Genomic DNA, 18,965 nt, shown 5'->3' with positions numbered 1-18,965 from the left:
AGAAAATTCCATATGCTCACCGCTGCTTGGGTGAAGCAATTTTTCATCTCAGTTCTAATTATTATGCACTTCACTGTACAAAACAAAACACTGTCATAAAAGCCCATGCAAAACATTAAAATCTCCTAAAAGAAACAATTGTATTAAGAATTGTATTAAGAATGAGGCCTCTGATCCCTTTCCATTACCAGGCCCCATTTCCCACAGCCAACACAAAGCCTCTAAAGTCCAATTGCCTCTCCTCCAAAATTAAAGACCTCTGATCTCTCTCTCTCTCAAGCTGTGAGTTGCAGCGCAGCCATGTAGTCTCTTGGAAATTGCAGCAAAGCCAAATAACCAAATAACACCTCCTTGTTCTCCATACGCAATTGTTAATTCCTTTCATCCCATAAAGCATGCTGCCCATACTAATTTTCTATTTTGGCAGGCCAGGAAGTTGAAGCTTTTGGAGAGAAAACAAGTAAAGTGGAGTCGAGAAAGGTGTAGTAGACTGAAAAGGCTATATGACATACTCTTTACCCTAACCCCATGCTCTTATGACCCAAGTTCCTCTAAATTATCTGCTGCTACAGCCTTTGCTAAGAGGTTCTATGCCCAATTCAAGGTTCAGCCTGTCCATCAGACTGGACCTCCAGGTAGGGAACTAATTAATAGTAGCACTGACAAACTATGGAATTACAGCTTCTCTCAGTGCCTAGTGGAATCCTGAATTGATAAATTTTCCACAGTTTCCTGATTGATTTTCTCCTTGCGTGTCAGGGTGTTTCCTAACATATCTTGAATTTATAATTTTCTAGAGTGCTTATAACTGAGGTCAAGTTCTGATTTGCAGGATTGTCTTCAGATTTAAAAAAAGCATCGGAGGTCCTCCAGGGCCTCCATAATGTTGCTGTGAAATTCAGAAGAATGCAACAACTTTCCAGACATTCTGTAGGTTAATTTCAGAATTGTCACAGCTACATTGTTAATTGGCGTTTCTGTAATTCAGTGCTCAAAAATGTTATTCTGCATGATCAAAACTAATCATTCTTACGTATGCTCAATAGTGTCCTAAAATTTTGCAAAGATAGCATGATCCCTTTATCCAGAGGAGAGCCTTGTTTGCCCAGGGCCGATTCTGAGACAAGTCTAGTAACAGCCATCACAGCAAAAATGGTCTTTGACTGCTTTGTGGAGAGAGAAACTAAAAAATGTCAGGGCCAAGAGTTTAGATGAAGGGAACAATTTAACAGTGCAGCAACTAACAGCAGAGTTGGACAAGGAAGAATAGAGAGGTTAACTGTTATAGTACATCAATGAATAAGATCCATGCAAATAAAGTTTAAAAGTAAAATTAAAAGCTGTTTCTCTACACTTAGAATTTCCAATAAGTGTACTAGTGGCAGAAATAAAATGTAAATGGTTTAGATCTAGTCAGTATTAGAGACATAATTACAAGGTGACTAAGAGAAATAAAGATACAAAAAAAAGGAATGGAAATGGAGGAGGTGGAACTCTGATAATTAAGGACGATATCATATTAGTAATAAGAACTTAAAAGTATTTTGCCACAGAAGATCAGCAAGTGGTGAGAAAAGGTGGATAACTTGTATTCCTGGCACAGGTGTACTAATGCTCTTGGGAAGAGTATCAAACAAAAAATAATTTGTTACAAAATCATTACCAAGGTAATGTAATAATGTAGGAATATTTCAATCTTCATATCATTCAAATCCATCAAATTGATAAAGGTGATCAGGAAAATTGATTTGTAGAATGCTTTTGAGAAGTATCCTGGGTCAATATATTGTTAAACCAATTTGGGGTGAAGCTATTTTTAGATGTTCATTGTCAAATTTGGCAATGGTTTTAGTAATTTCAGTTAAATAGCTATTGAAGATAAGATGATTTGAGTTTTATTTTAAGTTTGAGAGTGACATACTCCAGTCCCAAATAAGATACTAATGTTGTTTGAGTAAATAAACTAAAGGATTTGGTGATAAATAAAGTTGAAAACATTTTTAAAAAAACAAGTCAGAATGCTCAACAAAATACAATTCAAAAGCAAAAACCCACCAAAACAAAAAAAAAACCTCTGGCTTCCTTGAGAACTTAAGGGAAGTATGAAATTAAAAGAAGAGACTTTTAATATGTCCAAGTGTAAGAATAAGCCTGAGAATTGGAAGCATTTAAAATCTATCAAAAATGTCACTAAGAAGTCAAAGAAGGGAGAAAAATATTATGAATAAACTAGCCCGCAACTTAGGAATTGATTGTAAGAGCTTTTACCAGTATATAGAAAAGGAGATTTCTAAAATAAAGAATAGTTTTTTTCTGGAAGCAGATACAACAAATTATCACTGGGAATAAGAAAATAGCTGAGATGTTGAATAAATATTTATTCTTGTCTTCACAGTAAAAAGATAGAAATTACATGCAGAAATTGAGGGAATGGGAGATAGGGTGATGGAAGTGACCAAGCAGCTTACAAGAGTGAGAAATTTAAAGGTAATTAACATCAGAGAAAACGTATTGAGAAAGTTTAAGGGGATAAAATCTGACAGATCCCCATGGCATGGTAGCTTATATCACTAGGATTCTAAAGACTTAATTGCAGTGATAGTAGATGTGTTAGTTATGACTTTCCAAAATTATAGATTCTAGCATAACACAAGCAATTGAATGTTAGTAAATATAATTGTGTAAAGAAGTGAAACTAGACATGGATAAATATTTTCCTGCAGTGAGTGGTTAAGATCTGGAATGTACTGCCTCTTAGTATTGTAGAGGCAGGTTCAATTGACGCATTCAAGAAGGAATTAGGTTATTATCTGAAAAGAACATAAATTGAGTTAAGAAAAAGAGGAATAGTACTATTTGGATTGCTAATCCAGAGAGCCAGTGTAGACATCACAGACTGAATGGTCCCCTATGATTTGGTGATGGAGCATCTTTATTCAGAAAGTTAAAAAATCACAAGACTGGGTTATAGTTCAACAGAATGGAGGGAAAACAGGGAATGAAAACCATTTACCCTGACATTAGGGAAATGCTGGAATTCAGTATTAAGAAATTGCTAATAAACTGAGGAAACCATCATGTGGTCAAAGTCAACATGGTTTTATGAAAGCGAAGTTGTGTTTGACAAATTTAGAGTCTTGAGGAAGTAACAAGTCGAGTAAGATGGAATTTGATAAAGGTGCTGCAAACAAAGTTTATGAAAAGATAATGCTCTTGGAGTTAAGGAATGTACTGACTAATGGTTAACAGACAAGAAACAAAGAGTTGGAAAATAGGACCATTTAAGTTGTCAGGCTAGGTCTAGTGAATCCTGTGAGGATGAGTATAGGGGTTTCAACTACTTACAATCCATATCTATGCATTAAGTGAATATACTAAAAATGATGTATCCATGCTTGAAGGGGTTCATAAACTCTGAGAAAGATGGAAAGGGGCTGCATGGACAATTATTCTCGTTAGGTGACTGGGTTGCAATGTCAGTCAAGATTAGTGTGGAGAAGTCTGAAGTTATTTGCATTTGCTGTAAGAGAAGAAAAGCTGATTTAGTTTTAAGGTGTGAATTTAGAAATGTTGCTTTTTCAGGAGGACTTTGGTATTCTTGTACAAGAATACCAAGAGCTAGCATTCAAGCATGGTAAACAATTAGAAAGGAATATTGCATTTCTTCTTTATTGTAAAGGAATTGAGGTACAAGAATAAGGAACATGTGCTATGATCATATGGGAGTTTTGAGAGACCACACTTGGAGTACTGTAGATTGTTTTAAGTGGGGCTCTTTGGTTTTTTTTTCCCTGCTCCTATACATTGTTATAAGTGAAGAAAAAGTGGATTCCAGCTACTGAAAGTGTTAGGAGTCAAAGAGATAGACTTTAAATAGACAATGGGAGGTAAGATTTTCACAAGGCATTAATAAGTGAATTCCAGAGCACAGAAAATAGGCAACAAAAGACATGGAAATTTCATGAATTAATAAATATTTGAGTGTACTCCTGCAGCATTCCTATTATCAGGCTGAAATTATAAATGAACTTGACTGGTGCATCAAAACTGTTAAGTCTAGGAATGAGATGATTATGTAGCAGCATTCTTTATTTTCAATGCTAAAATATTTCCTGCCACACACATCATATTTGGTATTCTGCAAGTTCAAATTAAAGTCCACCCACCAGTAGTAAATGGTCTGTGAAGAAGAACCCTCAGTCGATCACTAATTCCCACAGGTGTTCAACAAAAAAAAGTCTTAATTTAAGACAATAAGTAGAGAAAAAGCAAGATGCAGTGATGTGTACAGTGTAACATGACTCTTTGATACTCCCATAATTCTAGAGAGCAGTTGGACTAAACGACAAAAATCTGTTGCTGCATTAATAAAATGTCCAATTTGGTTTACCCATTTTCATTTACATTCCAGATGCAGAGAGGATTACTTACAGCAGAGAATTCCTGATGAAAATTGCTAGCCTGCCTATTTCAAAAGAGAAACCGGAGTTTTTGCCATCTCTTCCTGTGGTATTAGAGAGGCCAGTAAGTTGTACATTTTAGATTGTGATTATTGTTGGTAAATTGCATCTTTGCAGTTGTGCTGAAATAATAATCACAATTGATTTTTTTTATATAAATAAGAGACTAAGAAATGTTACAAGAATGTCTGTGCTCAGTGACTGTAAACACAAAGTCAACTAATCTAATTTTTGCTCCAGCCTATTCTTGATTATAAAGAGATGGAAGGTGTTATCAAGCAGCACCAGCTTGGTAATAACCTGCTCACTGACATCTGGGTTCCGCCAGGGCCACTCAGTTCCTGAGTTTATTACGGCCTTGGTTCAAACATGGCCAAAATAGCTGATTTTCAGAGGCAAGATGAGAGTGACTACTCTTGACATCAAGACTGCATTTAAGTGAGTGCAGCATCAAGGAAATGTAGCAAAGCTGGGGTAAATGGGAATAGTGAGAAAACTCTCCACTGGTTGTAGTCATCCTGGCACAAAGGAAGTGCTTGCAGTTGCTCGATGTCAGTCACCTCAGCGCCAGAACATCTTTACATGGGTTTCTTAGTCTGACTATCTTCAACTGCTTCAAATCATCCTCTATCATAAAGCAGACGTTCATTGATGTCTGCACAATGTTCAGCATTGTTTGTGACTTGTCACATACTGAAGCAGTCCATGTCCAAATGCAGCAAGACCTGGACAAAATTTGGGGCTGGAACATAGCAAGTAACATTCATGCCGCACAATTGCTAAGAAATGATTATTTCCAATAAGAAACAAACAATCTAACCACCTCACCTTGACATTCAGTGGTGTTACCATTATGGAATCCTCCATTATTAACATCCTGAGGGTTATTTATCATTGACAAGGAACTGAACTGAATTAGCCGTATAAACATAATGGCTACAAGGCAGGTCAGAGGTTGTGAATACGACAGGGAGTAACTCACCAAAGCTTGTCCAGTACCTAAAAGGCACAAGTAGGCAATGTGATGAAATATTCCCTGCTTGCCTGGAGGAGTACAGTTCAAACACTCAAGTAGCTTCACACCACATAGAGGACAAAGCAACCCACTTGACAGGCACCATATCTACAAACGACCATTCCTGACACCTCCAATGTTCAGAAACAGCAGTGTGAATCCCTACAGTGCAGACAGAGGCCATTTAGCTCATTCAGGCTACACCAACCTTCTAAAAGGGCATTCCACCCTCCCCTGTAGCCCTGTATTTACCATGGCTAATCCACCTCGCCTACACCTCCCTGGACACTATGGGGCAATTTTTGGCATGGCCGATCCACCTACCTAGATTTCTTTGGACTTGACCATCCACAAGACGAAGTGCAGAAATTCACTGAAGCATCTTAGCATCTTCTAAACCCATAACCACTTCCATTTGGAAGGGCAAGTGCAGCGGTTACATAGGAACACCACTACTACATTAGTGGTGGAGTTTAATTCTGAATACTTTTTGTAACAATCTCGAAATAACTTAGCAATTAATAATCTATTCAAATTAACAAGATTGTAAATGTTTGGATAAAATACTGAAGTACTAAAGATTTACTTATGCTTTTTAATGTCATTATTGCTGTCATGAGTACCGAAGCAGAATTTGAAATTCCTGAGCTGTTTTTCACTCCACACCCATCAAGTTTCCCACATCAAATATGCAGAGTTTCTCATAGAAACAGCAGGTTGTTTGCAATAATCTGCTATAACTAAGCTTTGAACCACTAGAATTAATCTACAATTTATATTTAATTTAGAGCTTCACCTAATGGTTGAGCAAGAATAATGACAGCAGGAAAAATCTGCCATGATGTTAGTAATGTTTTACAGACCATACAACCATATGAGAATGTGATGCAACTGTATCATATCCCCAATAAAGACATTGAGGCAAAAACCAATGTGTGTACAACATACTTGACAGATAACGTTTTCACAGTCCTCAATTGTTTGGTGTAGTGCTTATTTCCAAACTCGGTGAACATATACAATATTTGCCTGTTTCCAACTCAGATTATTCGGTTGTGCCAACAATTTAATTACTTAACCATACCAACAAGATCTAGAAAAATTACTTCAGATGCTTCAATTAATCGATAACTTACTGCTGAACCCTGTGTTCTCATAATTAATTCTTGTACCTTCTGCATACCCCATTATCTTTACCTCCATATTAGCCCATTAGGGATAAAGGGAAAGGTGCTGAAGCCACAGAAGATCTTATCGATTCTAACTTTAAAGCCTCATTGTCATAGTATTCCATAAGTCTGTCAAGGTCATTAATCTAAATTCTTCTTAAGAGAAAAATTTAATAGCGTTGTATTTGTTCTGATGTTGAAGCAATTGACAAAAGCATCTATTGCTTTCTTTTACATGTCAGCAAACTATAACATTATCAGGTGCAAATATAAAAATGCATTTCCTGATTCATCTTTTGATATTGTATCTTGTTTAGTATCAATTCTGTATTTTAAGAGTTGTTTTCTCCAATGTGAGCTTCAAATAATTCTTTCCAGCTTTACTGGCTACTTCTGCATTTCAACTAGTTATTTAAAAGTGGTTGAGATTAATGTGCAAATTGATGCTCAAGTGAGAATTCTTGGTTGTGAAGTACATACATGTCCTCTACTATCTGACACCCTCTGTGTTGAAGCGTATGTTGTAGCATCCCTTTTACTCTTCAGTGGTTTATCTCCTGAACCAAGTGGTTTTAATTAATCAATGAATCTTGTGCTTTTCTATGAATTCAATAGTCTCTTGACTTTTTTTTCTTTCATTAGTTCTTGTCAGCTTATGCCTTATTTCATATTAAGATTGTAATTTTCCTTACACCCGTCCTGCTCAGGTCATTAATTACTTCTAATTTTTTCAGTTGTAACTGAATATGAAAAACAACACATTTGCCCCTTGCCTAGTTCAGCTGAACTCTACCTTGGGCCTGCTCACAGACAACCATCCTCCTTTTGCTTTGGAGTAACTAGTACTCTAGTTCTAAGACTTCCTAACACTTCCACTGCAGCATGTCTTTTACCGGGTCTAAACCATTTTTTCATGATTGACTATAGAGATTCTTTTTTGTTACCACAAATTTCTCTGCTGCAGGGTTCTTAAAAGTTCAGCTCTTTAGGCTGTTATTTATCATGCGAGCAACGTGAAGATTTATCTGAAGATTCTTCAGACCTGCAGTGCTTGTCATCTAGTTGGTAGATGAATCAATGTCCACTGCTGGCAGCACATTGCATAATGGATCCTCACCATAGCTCGTCATGGCGAGAGATTTGCTGACACTAGATAGCTTAGGAAAGTGCACTAATTTTCAAACCCCACTATTCCCAGAGTCATCACAAAAGTCAAAGAATCAATAAAATTACTCCATGTCCTCAATTTTCTTGTCAGATGAACTTAATTTAACAGAAAATACTGAATGGTTTCCTGTACTTAAAAACTATTTATTGTAAATAAATCAGTTCTAGCTACAGGTAAACAAATAGAATTCTAGCTTGATAATTTATATCTTAAAAAATACACCTTAAAATCAGCACCAACTTTTCATGGGAAGTTGAGTAATTTTCTGAATTCAGTATCCCTTGCTTCTCTTCAAACATGCTCCTGATTTACACTGTGACACCCATGCTTCATCCACCATTTTCCAGGATTAATTTAGATGTAATCAATGCTTATCAGATCTATTGATAATGATACTCTCACTTATCCATGTCTTGATAAAATAGAGAAACAATAGTCAAGATGTCTCAGTAAGTCTATTTGAGAAATATAAAGTAATATTTTCCATGGTATTACTCAAGTTTAGTATGCATCTGTCTGACAGTCAAGATAAAGTTTCATGACATGAATAGTGGTACTACCTTAGATGTGGAAATCGGTTTAAAGAATATATAGATAAGCTTCTGGGGCAAGCGGTGATCTCATTCTGGCTTCAGTGTGTGTTATTGTTATATCAAGAAGTTAGAACCTACACTGGTCAAAGCATGCTGCTCCACAGCCTTAACATGTACTGTGCAACAATAAAATTAGTTTAAGAGTTACTGAGGAGTCTCATCTGAGCCTGAATCAAGTCCTAAGGGACCAGGCTGGAAGACACTGAAACATAGTCGCAGTGTGGAGATATCAATCTAAGGTAAACAGCACACTTTCTCAAATGAATCTGAATAATCACAAGGCAAGAATGATCAACAAGATTTCCTGAATATAGCGAATTGCCAGGTTCCTTTAAATGAATTGAACCAGTTGAAAACTGATCCAAAGCGAGGTATATTTCAAAGTGGCAGTATGTTTCTCACACCTACGCAGACTCTAGCTCTTCTGAAGCCCCTTAATGCCATTGAAAGGCCAATGCAGGCACTTAAATAAGAGTTGTGAAAGATACAGTTTCACACGTATACATTCATCCCTGGTTTCAATTAGAAGCAGCAACAGCTCCAGATGAGTACTTGTTCACAGTGACTCCCCCATCATACTGATGGCATCCTTATCTGACAAGCCGTAGGTGAAATCTTAGCAGACTTTGTCAACCTCAATGTCAAATGTGTCCATTTCAACCAGTTATCTCAACAATCAGGGGATTGGCAGACTCTTATGACTAATTTATGTTGATTGACCAATTCATAAGTTAATGGGATATAATAGTAATTGGAGTCCTCAACGCTAAACTTTCTGATTTTTGCAGTCTAAAGACGACTTATCATTATAGCATGTGGTCCAGCATTCTAGGCAGTCCAAACAAAGAGTGCATAACCAGAATATGTTTCAGTGCAAACCTGAAGTTCAGTCCGAACCTGTAGCTTCACTAGACACAAAAATGTCCAACAAGAATTGCACCACAGTTGAAGAAAATTCTGGAAAGGCCATTTTGGAATTTAAGCTAAGTGTGATGTTTCAATAACTCGAAAAATGGCATCATCTTGGAGAAAGCAATGTGCTTGCCCAGCACCCCATCTACCACTTTTAACAAACACTTCTTTCACCATTGACACAGGTTCAACACTGTACCCTCTATGAGCTGCATCACAATAACTCACCAAGCCTTTTACAACAGCAACTTCCAAACTCAAATTTTACTACCTAAAAGCATAAGGGCAGCAGATACTTGAGAGAATACCACCACTTGCAAGACCCCTTCCAAGCCACATACCATCCTGATCTGGAACTATATCCAGAACTGTTCCTTCATTGTTGCCAGTCAAAATCCTGCAATTATATAAATCATTGGTAAAACATATTGCTTTCAGCTTTAATCTCCTTAATTAAGCTTTCAGCTTTGGCCTCGTTAATTAATCACCATCTTGATTCAGAACGATCACCGTTTTTCCATTGCCAGGCCAAAATCCTGGTGCTCCCTTGTGAATAGTACAATGGGTGACCATACGTTCCAAGGACTGCAGCAATTCAAGAAGGCAACTCACCATACTTCCTCAAAGGCAATCAGGGATTAGATTAGATTAGATTAGATTTACTACCGTATGGAAACAGGCTCTTCGAACAATAAGTCCACGTGGACCCTCTGAAGAGTAACCCACCCAAAGCCATTCAACCTTGACTAACGCACCTAACACTATGGACAATTTAGCATGGCCAAGTCACCTGACATGTACATTTTTGGATTGTGGGAGAAAACCGGAGCACCCGGAGGAAGCCCGTGCAGATGCTGGGAGAATGTGCAAACTCCACACAGATGGACAGTCACCCGAGGCGGGAATCGAACCCGGGTTCCTGGTGCCGTGAGGTAGCAGTGCTAGCTACTAAGCAACTGTGCTGCCCGTAGGGGTCTGAGTGATAAATACTGGCCTAGCCAGCAGTGTCCACATCTGATCAATGGATGAAAAAGAAGTATTGACATGGTGTTCAAAGAGGCAACGTAAACCTCAAGAATGCCCAGCATCAGGCGTCCAGTTCTTTCAGCATGGCAGATTTGGCTTCTTTCAGCTGGGTTGCAATGCAAAATCATTTTTCAAAGTAAATTAAACAGATCACCTTGACAACAATGGAGAATCCTGCAAGTAGAAAAATTAGTAGTAATGGAAACTATGCACTTCTGTCATCCATTGAGGTCATCCTTGAGGAGTACTTGACAATTGGGATCATGATTTTTTGTCATTAATTTTAAATGTCAACAATTTTAAGAGACTTTTCCGTGATTGGGGTTCATCATTACTGTCCTGCCACCTACAATGAAGAGGCTTTACACACCACATTTGATCACCGCATTTCAAGATCCATACTCCTAGAGTCAATAACCTTCCAGCTCAAGGTTGGTTTGAAGTATCACTTATCTGCATGGATAAAAATTTGAGAGAGGATATTTATGTTTTAAAGAATCAGCCAAAGCCCTTGTTAAATAAGCAGACTTATGTGCAATTATATCTTCTACAATTGACACAAGGCTTTTCTGTCAGATGATTTCCAAAAGGATGATGGCTTTAGCCAATCCAGGAACATAAGCATTTGTGTGAAGATTGAATGACCTTTTGTGAAATTTTCCAACATCTTTCTTCATGACTGAAGTGCCATATCAAGAAGATTGGATGATATTTTTTGAACAATGTTCTCAGCTTTTCCAAGAGTTTGATCAGCATTATGATCACCCTCCGATTGTATTAGAAAAGGATGAATCTCTTCCTTATTTAGATTACTAACCAGGATACACATCCAGGGAGTGAACCTAGGAGCATGTTTCAATCTGGACTAGTTCTGTTTTCAGAAACAGACCCTGTGACACCTGAGTCTTCATTTCTTGACATATACAGTATACAAAAATTCCTTTGACATTTCAAATCAAATGAAAATTCTTCACCTATCTGGTGGTAAAGTCAAAAATGGCAGGACAATAACATCTTAAATTCTTGTGCCATATTTTCAATGTTAGGATAAAGAGATGAGTGAATCATCAGGATGATTGCAGAATTTGATGAAATGAATCTAAAGGAATCCCCCATGACTGCAAAGAAATAACAAAGAATTACCCTATGATTGTAGCACAAGAGAAAAGTGATTTCCATGTCAACTCTTTGGAAGGGCAATTCAACTTAGCCCACATGCTCACGTTCCTCATAGTTTATCCAAAACAAAAACACACAGTTTAAGCAATTGGAAATCAAAGTGGCAAATTTGAGAAATTTGAAAACGTGGAAGGTAGTCAGAGTTAACTTTAAAATCAATGGAAAGTTATCATTCTCTAATCAATCAATCAATTAACCAGTCAATTGGAATTCACATGCAATAAATATATTATATAAATATAATAAGAGATTAAGATGTGGGACTATTATAATACAGTGATGGTATCCCTTCCTCTAAGCCAAGAGCCTGGGTTCAAGTCCAATCTGTTCCAGAGCTGTATGCTAACATCTCTAAACAAGTGTTTAATAACACTTCTGTTTAAACAAAATTAAGAGTTTAAAGATGAGGGCTTTTGTGATGCAGTGGTAGTAATTCAGGAAACTTGAATTCAAGTCACACATGTAACATGTGTGTCACAACATGTCTGAATAGATTGATTAAAATAAGTATATTAAATAATTTAGGGGATTCATGTGGTACATGATTCATGTATAGTGGTAGTATTCCTACCTTTGGGTTAGATGACTCCGGGTTCAAGTCCCACCTGCTCCAGAGATTTAAGATGGAATATACATTATCATGCAAATACTTAAAACTGTAATGAGTACAAATAGTAATCCAGATCAGGCAGAATATTGCTCAGACCACCCTTTCTCTCTTTGCTTCTTGGTTCTCAAAGCTGCTCAACTTCCTGGAACCCTCAGATGTGTTTGACTACAGCCTTCCGAGTCCTTTTCCATAACCAAATCTAAATGTTGAATCTTCCTACAGTCTCTTACTTTTATTATCTTTATCAAGGAGGATTACCTAGGTGACAAAGTCTTTTGGATCTATGAAGATTTACTTTATTGCAAAATGCTTCATGTGATGTTTAATTCTTTGCTAAAATTTTGAGTTAAATATCCTACCTTTTGTTGTCAAGCTGCCATTCTTCTTTTGAACCCTTGTACATATTCTTGCCTCAGTATTTCCTCATCATCACACCAGCGTTTGATCCCAAACTAGTCTTATACTTCCATTCATTCCATTTAAGTACTATATTAACTTAATTTGGCCTGTACATGAGGCCTGTTAACAAGCATTCACAATCACCATTCCATTCTGTTATTCTTATCCTTATCTAGCTGGTGAACCAGGCAGTCAACCTCATGTTCTGACATTTTAAAAAATTGTTTCAAAGGATGTAGATGTCGCTGACAAGGACAGCATTTGTTACCCATCAATGGCTTGTTAGGCCATTCAGAAGGCGGTTAAGAGTCAACCACATTACTGTGGATCCGGAGGCCAGAATAGGTAAGTGTGGCAGAATTTTGTTTTCCTAAAGGACATGAATGACCCAGATGAGTTTCAACAACTATCAATGATAGTATCATGATAATCATTACTGAGGTTAGATCTCAATTTTAATCTTACTAATTGAATTTAAATTCCACTAGCTATCATAGGCCTCTGGATTACTAGGCCAATGATATACTAACTAGGCACAACCTCCTGTATAATTATCTCTGGAAAAAATATTAAGCATGCTTAAATTAAAAGCTAACTCTTTCATGGGCTCTTGTGGCATAATTACAATGATTCTGCCTCTGAACCAGAAGGCCTGGTTTCAAGCTTAGCTGCTTCAGAGGTCTGTCAATAACATATCTGAACAAGTTGATTTAAAAACTATCAACTTTATCTTCCAGTTATGGCATTTTGATTATTGTTGAAAAATGACTTATTTTGTCAAAGCTTTTCATCATGTTCTCATCAGGACAATTCAAAAAAATAACAATTTAAGGGCAAAACAACTTTTAATACTGTATGACAGGAGCATTCTGATTGAAAGAGGGGTTGCCGTGGTGAATTCACCTGTTGATGTTGAATTGGTGTTATTGGATTGCTATTGACTGAAGATTTAATTGGACAATCCATATAAATAATGCAGCTGTGACAACATGTAATAATCTGGGAGTACTGCAACAATTAACTTCCCAAGATCTGTCCACTATCGTTTGACAAACTTTAGAAGCCTGGGAGGAAAAATAAATAGTCTGTTGGGGAGGGGTTTGTGACATACTGATAGTGTCCCTACTTCTGGGCTAGAAGACCTGAGTTCAAGTCTCACTTGTTCCAGAGATATTTCATAACTTGTTTGAACAGGTTGTTTGATTTAAAAATATCTAGGAGTCTTCAACAATGTTGAAGAAACTTGGCATTCCAAAACAACGTGGTATTAAACTGTTTTAGAACTATTCTGACAAGACTTCTATCATGATTCTCTATAAACTTCAAGTTAGTTAAAATATTTTTACGACTCCTTTCTAACATTGAAGATTACATTGGACAAATTCCTGTATGTTTGGAACCCTCCAGAAGTATTTATCTAAATCGAAGAATTTGGACAATTCTGATGAAATTTAATAAACAGTTACTCAGAAATAGGTAGACTATTAAATATATAATCTAACTCCTGAGTAGCTATTCAACTACTTAATCCACGCCAACTGCATCAACCCCAGATGCTGATCTGACAAGTTCTTCATATCTCCCTCTGGATCTAATTTCCCACTGAGGATCTGATAGCCCCTTTCTCTGTACTGCAGCCCTCTCCTCCTGCTGTGATCTGGCCCTGTACTCCCACTACTCCAAGGTCCAGCCATCACTGCCCTTGTTTCAGACCCAGCACCGCTCCTCCACTCTTGACCACCTTCCCTGCTCAACTGGAATCCTGCCACCTACCTGCTCTAGGCCTGGATCTGCTGCTTTCCTGGGACCTGACACCCACCTGGAACTGAGCACTCACCTTCCCCTGCCCCATGTATGACCCAATATCATCCATGCATACTGCTTTACCCTAAAGACTGCATCACTTAGTAGCCCCTTTTCAACTTTGAGCCCTATCCACCTGGATCCATTTCCCTGGCACTATGCCCCCTACCAATGTCATTCTATCCACATGACACCCTATCATCTGGCACACTACCCTCTGCCATAAACCCCTGTACCTATTTGGCATTCTATCCCACATGGTAACCTACTTTACTGGCACCCTCCCCTCCCAGAACCCATAGTTTATGTATTTACCATTTGACATTATCTGTCAAAGTAGAAGTCTGTGATTCTAAACCTTTAAATTTCAGAATGTGGCACCTGATTGCTGTGAAAAGGGGTTGTGATTTGCTGTCTGTGGACAATTCTGCTGCAGTGAAGAACTGAGAACAGAAGTAAGGCCCTACATTTCTGAAGGAGCCCTGACAGCTATTGCCTGTCAGAAATGCAAAACCCTCTCATTTTATAAAAAGAAATGAGGTGGAGTGACATGCTGCCTGAGATTGCGACTTCTCAGAACATCCAACCTAGTAATACTTAACAATAACCTGTGCACTGATGTTTAGTTTGGGTTTTGCCAGCACCAATCTGCTGCTGACCTTATTAAAGCTTTGGTTAAAATACAGAAAACAAAAAATGACTGCATGCCAACGGTGAAAGGAGAGTGACTGCCCTTGATATTACTTTTGTGCTTGAGTGAGTATGGCACTAATGAGCCCGACCAAAAATAAAGGAGGAGAAAGTGAGGTCTGCAGATGCTGGAGATCAGAGCTGAAAATGTGTTGCTGGTTAAAGCGCAGCAGGTCAGGCAGCATCCAAGGAACAGGCAATTCGACGTTTCGGGCATAAGCCCTAACATTCCTGATGAAGGGCTTATGCCCGAAACATCGAATTTCCTGTTCCTTGGATGCTGCCTGACCTGCTGCGCTTTAACCAGCGACCAAAAATACAGTAAATGGCAAATAGAGGGAAAGCTGTCCACTGATTGTAGAATACCTAGAACAAAGGAAGATAGTTGTAGATGATGGAGGTCAATCACTTCCATCATGGGACAACACTGTGGGAGTTCCTCGGGATAGTGTCCTAGGCCCAAACATCTTCAATTGCTCCATCATAAGGAGAGATACAGGGATGTTTACTAAAAATTGTACAATGCACAGTACCATTTATGATTCCTCAGATAGTAAAGCAGTCTATGTCCATAAATAGCAAGACCTGATCAATATCCAGGTTTGAGCTGACAATTGGCAAGTACCTATTGAATACGTAAGTACCAGGGAATGGCCATCTTCAACAAGAAATAATGCAACCTTCTGCCACTGACATTCGATGGCATTACTGTTGCTGAATCCCACTCTGTCCATGTTTGGATGTTGTCATCGACCACAATCTGAACTGTACTACGCTATCAATACTGTAGCTACAAGAGCAAGTCAGAGACTAGAAATCCTGCAGTAAATAGCTTACTTCCTCTCCCCAAAGCCTATATGCCATCTATAATTCATAAGTCAAGACAATAATAGGAGACTCTGTAGTTACTTGGATGAGTGCAGCTCCAATAAAACTGAAGAAGCTTAACATCATCTAGGACAAAGCAGCCTTTTTGGTTGAAATCATATCCACAAACTCCGTCTACCATGACACTCAAAAGCAGCGATGTGTGCCATGCATAAAATGAACTTTAGAAATTCTACAAGACTCCCACAATCCAAAAATGTGCAGATCAGGTGAATTGGCCATGCTAAGTTTCCTATAGTGTTAGCTGCATTAGTCAGGGGTATATATAGTGTAGGGGAATGGGTCTGGATGGGTTGACCCTCAGAGGGTCAGTGTGAACTTTTTGGCCAAATGGCCTGTTTCCATACTATGGGGAATCTAATCCTTCAACAGCACTGATCAACCCATGACTGCTACCATCTTGAAGGACAAGCACAGTAAATGGAACCACCACCACTTGGAAATATATTGTTGCTGATCCTTCAAAATCTCTGTCAAAATAATTACTCACTAATGGCATTGTAGGCAGTATCTATACCAAATGGGCTAAAGTGATTCAAGAAGGCAGTTCAGCACCACCTTCTCAAGGGCTCCAAGTGATAGCCAATAAATGCTAGTTAAGCCAGTTGTGCCCACATTCCCATGAATGATTAAAAGCAAAGAAATAATATGCAGTTAACTGGATCAAAGAGAGACTTGCACCCCTCAGGGGCAGGATGTCTCACCCTAGGTAATTATATTCCCAGCAACACCAGAAAGCAATAGCCCATATAATGAAACTTGTTGGGGTGTTGATCATGCTCCCTCCTCCTCCTCCTCCATAGTATAGAGCAGAGGCTGGGATTAGATGGAAATATAGCTGTCTGGCAACCTGCTTTATTTTGCATGCTCTTCTGCCTTCCAAAACTCTATAAACATACATACTATCATACTTTTACTGATCACCATTGGTTCATTTCTAAACACTTTGGGCTCATGCTTAATTTTGTTTATCATTCTTTGTCTTGGCTCACTCTTTCTATTCAATCCTTCATCCTTACATTCTTCTCCTCACCCTACTAATTATTCTTTTGTCTCACACCCCCCTTCCCATTGACTGACTGTTTTGTATGTACATCAATGTTTGAAGCATTCTTTATGTTAACAATATTTAAATTAGACCCTGTACTCAAAGGAAACGTGCACTCAGTGAAACAGAAATCTTCTAAAATTCAAGAATATATTGAACTCAACTTGGAATCAGGGAAGTAATTTCAGATACTGAGAAGTATAATACCAGCTTTTGAATATTTGCACAATTTACAAAGGGTGAGGAAAAATGTTAGTCTATTTAAACATGATTATGGGAAGACAGAATTCAAAACAAAACTAAAATATCTATTGACAGTTCCTTTCTATACTGCTTTGTGAGGTAATATTGTGGAAGGTTTGTTGAGATCATAAAGTGCATTTTTATAAATAGCGTCTAAGTTAAACAAGATACCTTATTGGATTAGCTCACTTGGCCAGATGGCCAGCAGAATAAGATCATCAGTGTGGAGTTTATCACTATTTCAGTTTCGGTAAACCTTGGACTTAAGGATGCTACAATATAATATAATAACACAGGCAATTTATGAAGCAGCTAGATTAGGGTTAGTAATTTCATTCAAAGTTCTCCCCTTCCAAATGCAAGTAAATATTTTACATACCTGAAATTTATTTAGTATTTTAAATTGTTTGATTTTATAGCTGGCATGATAATTTTGGTATCCCTTCCTGTTCGGCAATGGTTAAATTAAATAGATTACAAGCCCCATGTGTTCCAAACATGCCTGTGTTACAAATAGCAGAAGCTGGTATTTCAGACTTGCCTGAGAGGCATGTCAGAGCTGCAGAAACTCACGTGATAGTTTGAAAATTTGCATTCATTTTTGTATGGAAGTTGTGGGAGATATATTGCTACCATGAAATAAAAAATACCTTTTCTACCTTCATGCACTTAAAATATCTCTTGTTGGCATTGGCAGCTGAATAGCCATTTATATTGCTTCACGCATGACAGAGGATTCTTTTAATTTAATGCTTGAATAACAAGTCATTTTGCGGTATTTATAAAATTGGAATAATAAACTGGGCCACTAAATGTTACTTACAATATTTAATGAGACATAAAAGCATGAAATATCTGAATTCCCTTCAGGCCTCTCCTGCTGTGCTGTCATAGCTTTGCTAGGAGAAACTCTGTGGAAATACATTTTCTCATAAATGTGATGAAATATTTATTCCTTTTCAGCTAAATATAACAATGTGTTCATTTAGAATGTTTTGGCTATTAAAAAACAAGTCATGACGATGAATTAAAGAGCTATTACAGCATACATAGATTTTTTAATATGTTGTAATCTCACTTATTTGATTAATCCTATGTCTTTTCATCTAGAGAGAGAGGTTGTATGGAAGTGGACGGGGTTTATGTTTTGCTTACCAAAAGATGGCTACCAATCATCATGGAATTGCTGGCTGATAGACAGTTGCAAATCAAGTCCTGAACTCACTTGGAAGGTGCTTATATTCTGTTTAATATTTCTAAACATATCTACTGGACTTTTGGATCTTTATGGGAAGAACTCATCCAACTTTACTCAACAACTGGAAGATTTTCTTTTTTCAGTGATGAGGTTCATGATTAATTTCTTTTGATTCTAATTAATCAAGATGGTGAAGTACCACATTTGTAAAACAGCACTTTTGGTAGAGTTTGTGCACTTGAAATAAATTGAAAATGGGTTAACAAATTTTTTTTATGTAGCAAATGAAATACATAGAAAGGACAATATTGTAACTCTGGCTCTCTCTTTTGAGGGATAGTTATTGGATCAGTTACCACAGAGACCATTTCACATTCTGGAGGCAACATGATATCCAGAGGCCAAGCATAAAAAGACAGATTTTTAAAAAATCATTATGTTTAACATTTTAATCTAGACACCTTGTCCGAAACAAAGTCTTCAGTTCTGTGTTTTTCACCTGCAATGTGTATTACCTACAAGTGAAGAGACTAGATTAGATTACATAGCTCTGACAAAGTAATT

At 37.6% G+C, this 18,965-nt stretch overlaps 1 protein-coding gene across 2 annotated transcripts in view; it reads left to right on the top strand.

The window, feature by feature from the left end:
* The window catches only part of gra (granulito), an 87,815-nt gene extending 69,313 nt beyond the window's left edge, over positions 1-18,502 (top strand). Inside the window, exons 5-7 of one of the 2 annotated variants that reach the window (XR_009644662.1) lie at positions 4,412-4,524; positions 12,764-12,876; positions 18,314-18,394. Coding sequence is in view for 1 of the 2 variants with exons in the window: in XM_060824418.1 (XP_060680401.1) it covers positions 4,412-4,524; positions 18,314-18,397 (197 nt within the window). In the remaining variant the exon portion in view is untranslated. Of the gene's footprint in view, positions 1-4,411; positions 4,525-12,763; positions 12,877-18,313 lie in introns of both variants that reach the window. The other variant, XM_060824418.1, reaches the window with a different exon arrangement.
* Positions 18,503-18,965: the final 463 nt, after the last annotated feature.

This window comes from Hemiscyllium ocellatum, chromosome 4, assembly GCF_020745735.1.
Source record: "Hemiscyllium ocellatum isolate sHemOce1 chromosome 4, sHemOce1.pat.X.cur, whole genome shotgun sequence".
Taxonomy (NCBI): domain Eukaryota; kingdom Metazoa; phylum Chordata; class Chondrichthyes; order Orectolobiformes; family Hemiscylliidae; genus Hemiscyllium; species Hemiscyllium ocellatum.
Note: the sequence above shows the minus strand (reverse complement) of the source record. Positions and strands in the feature narration are given on the sequence as shown.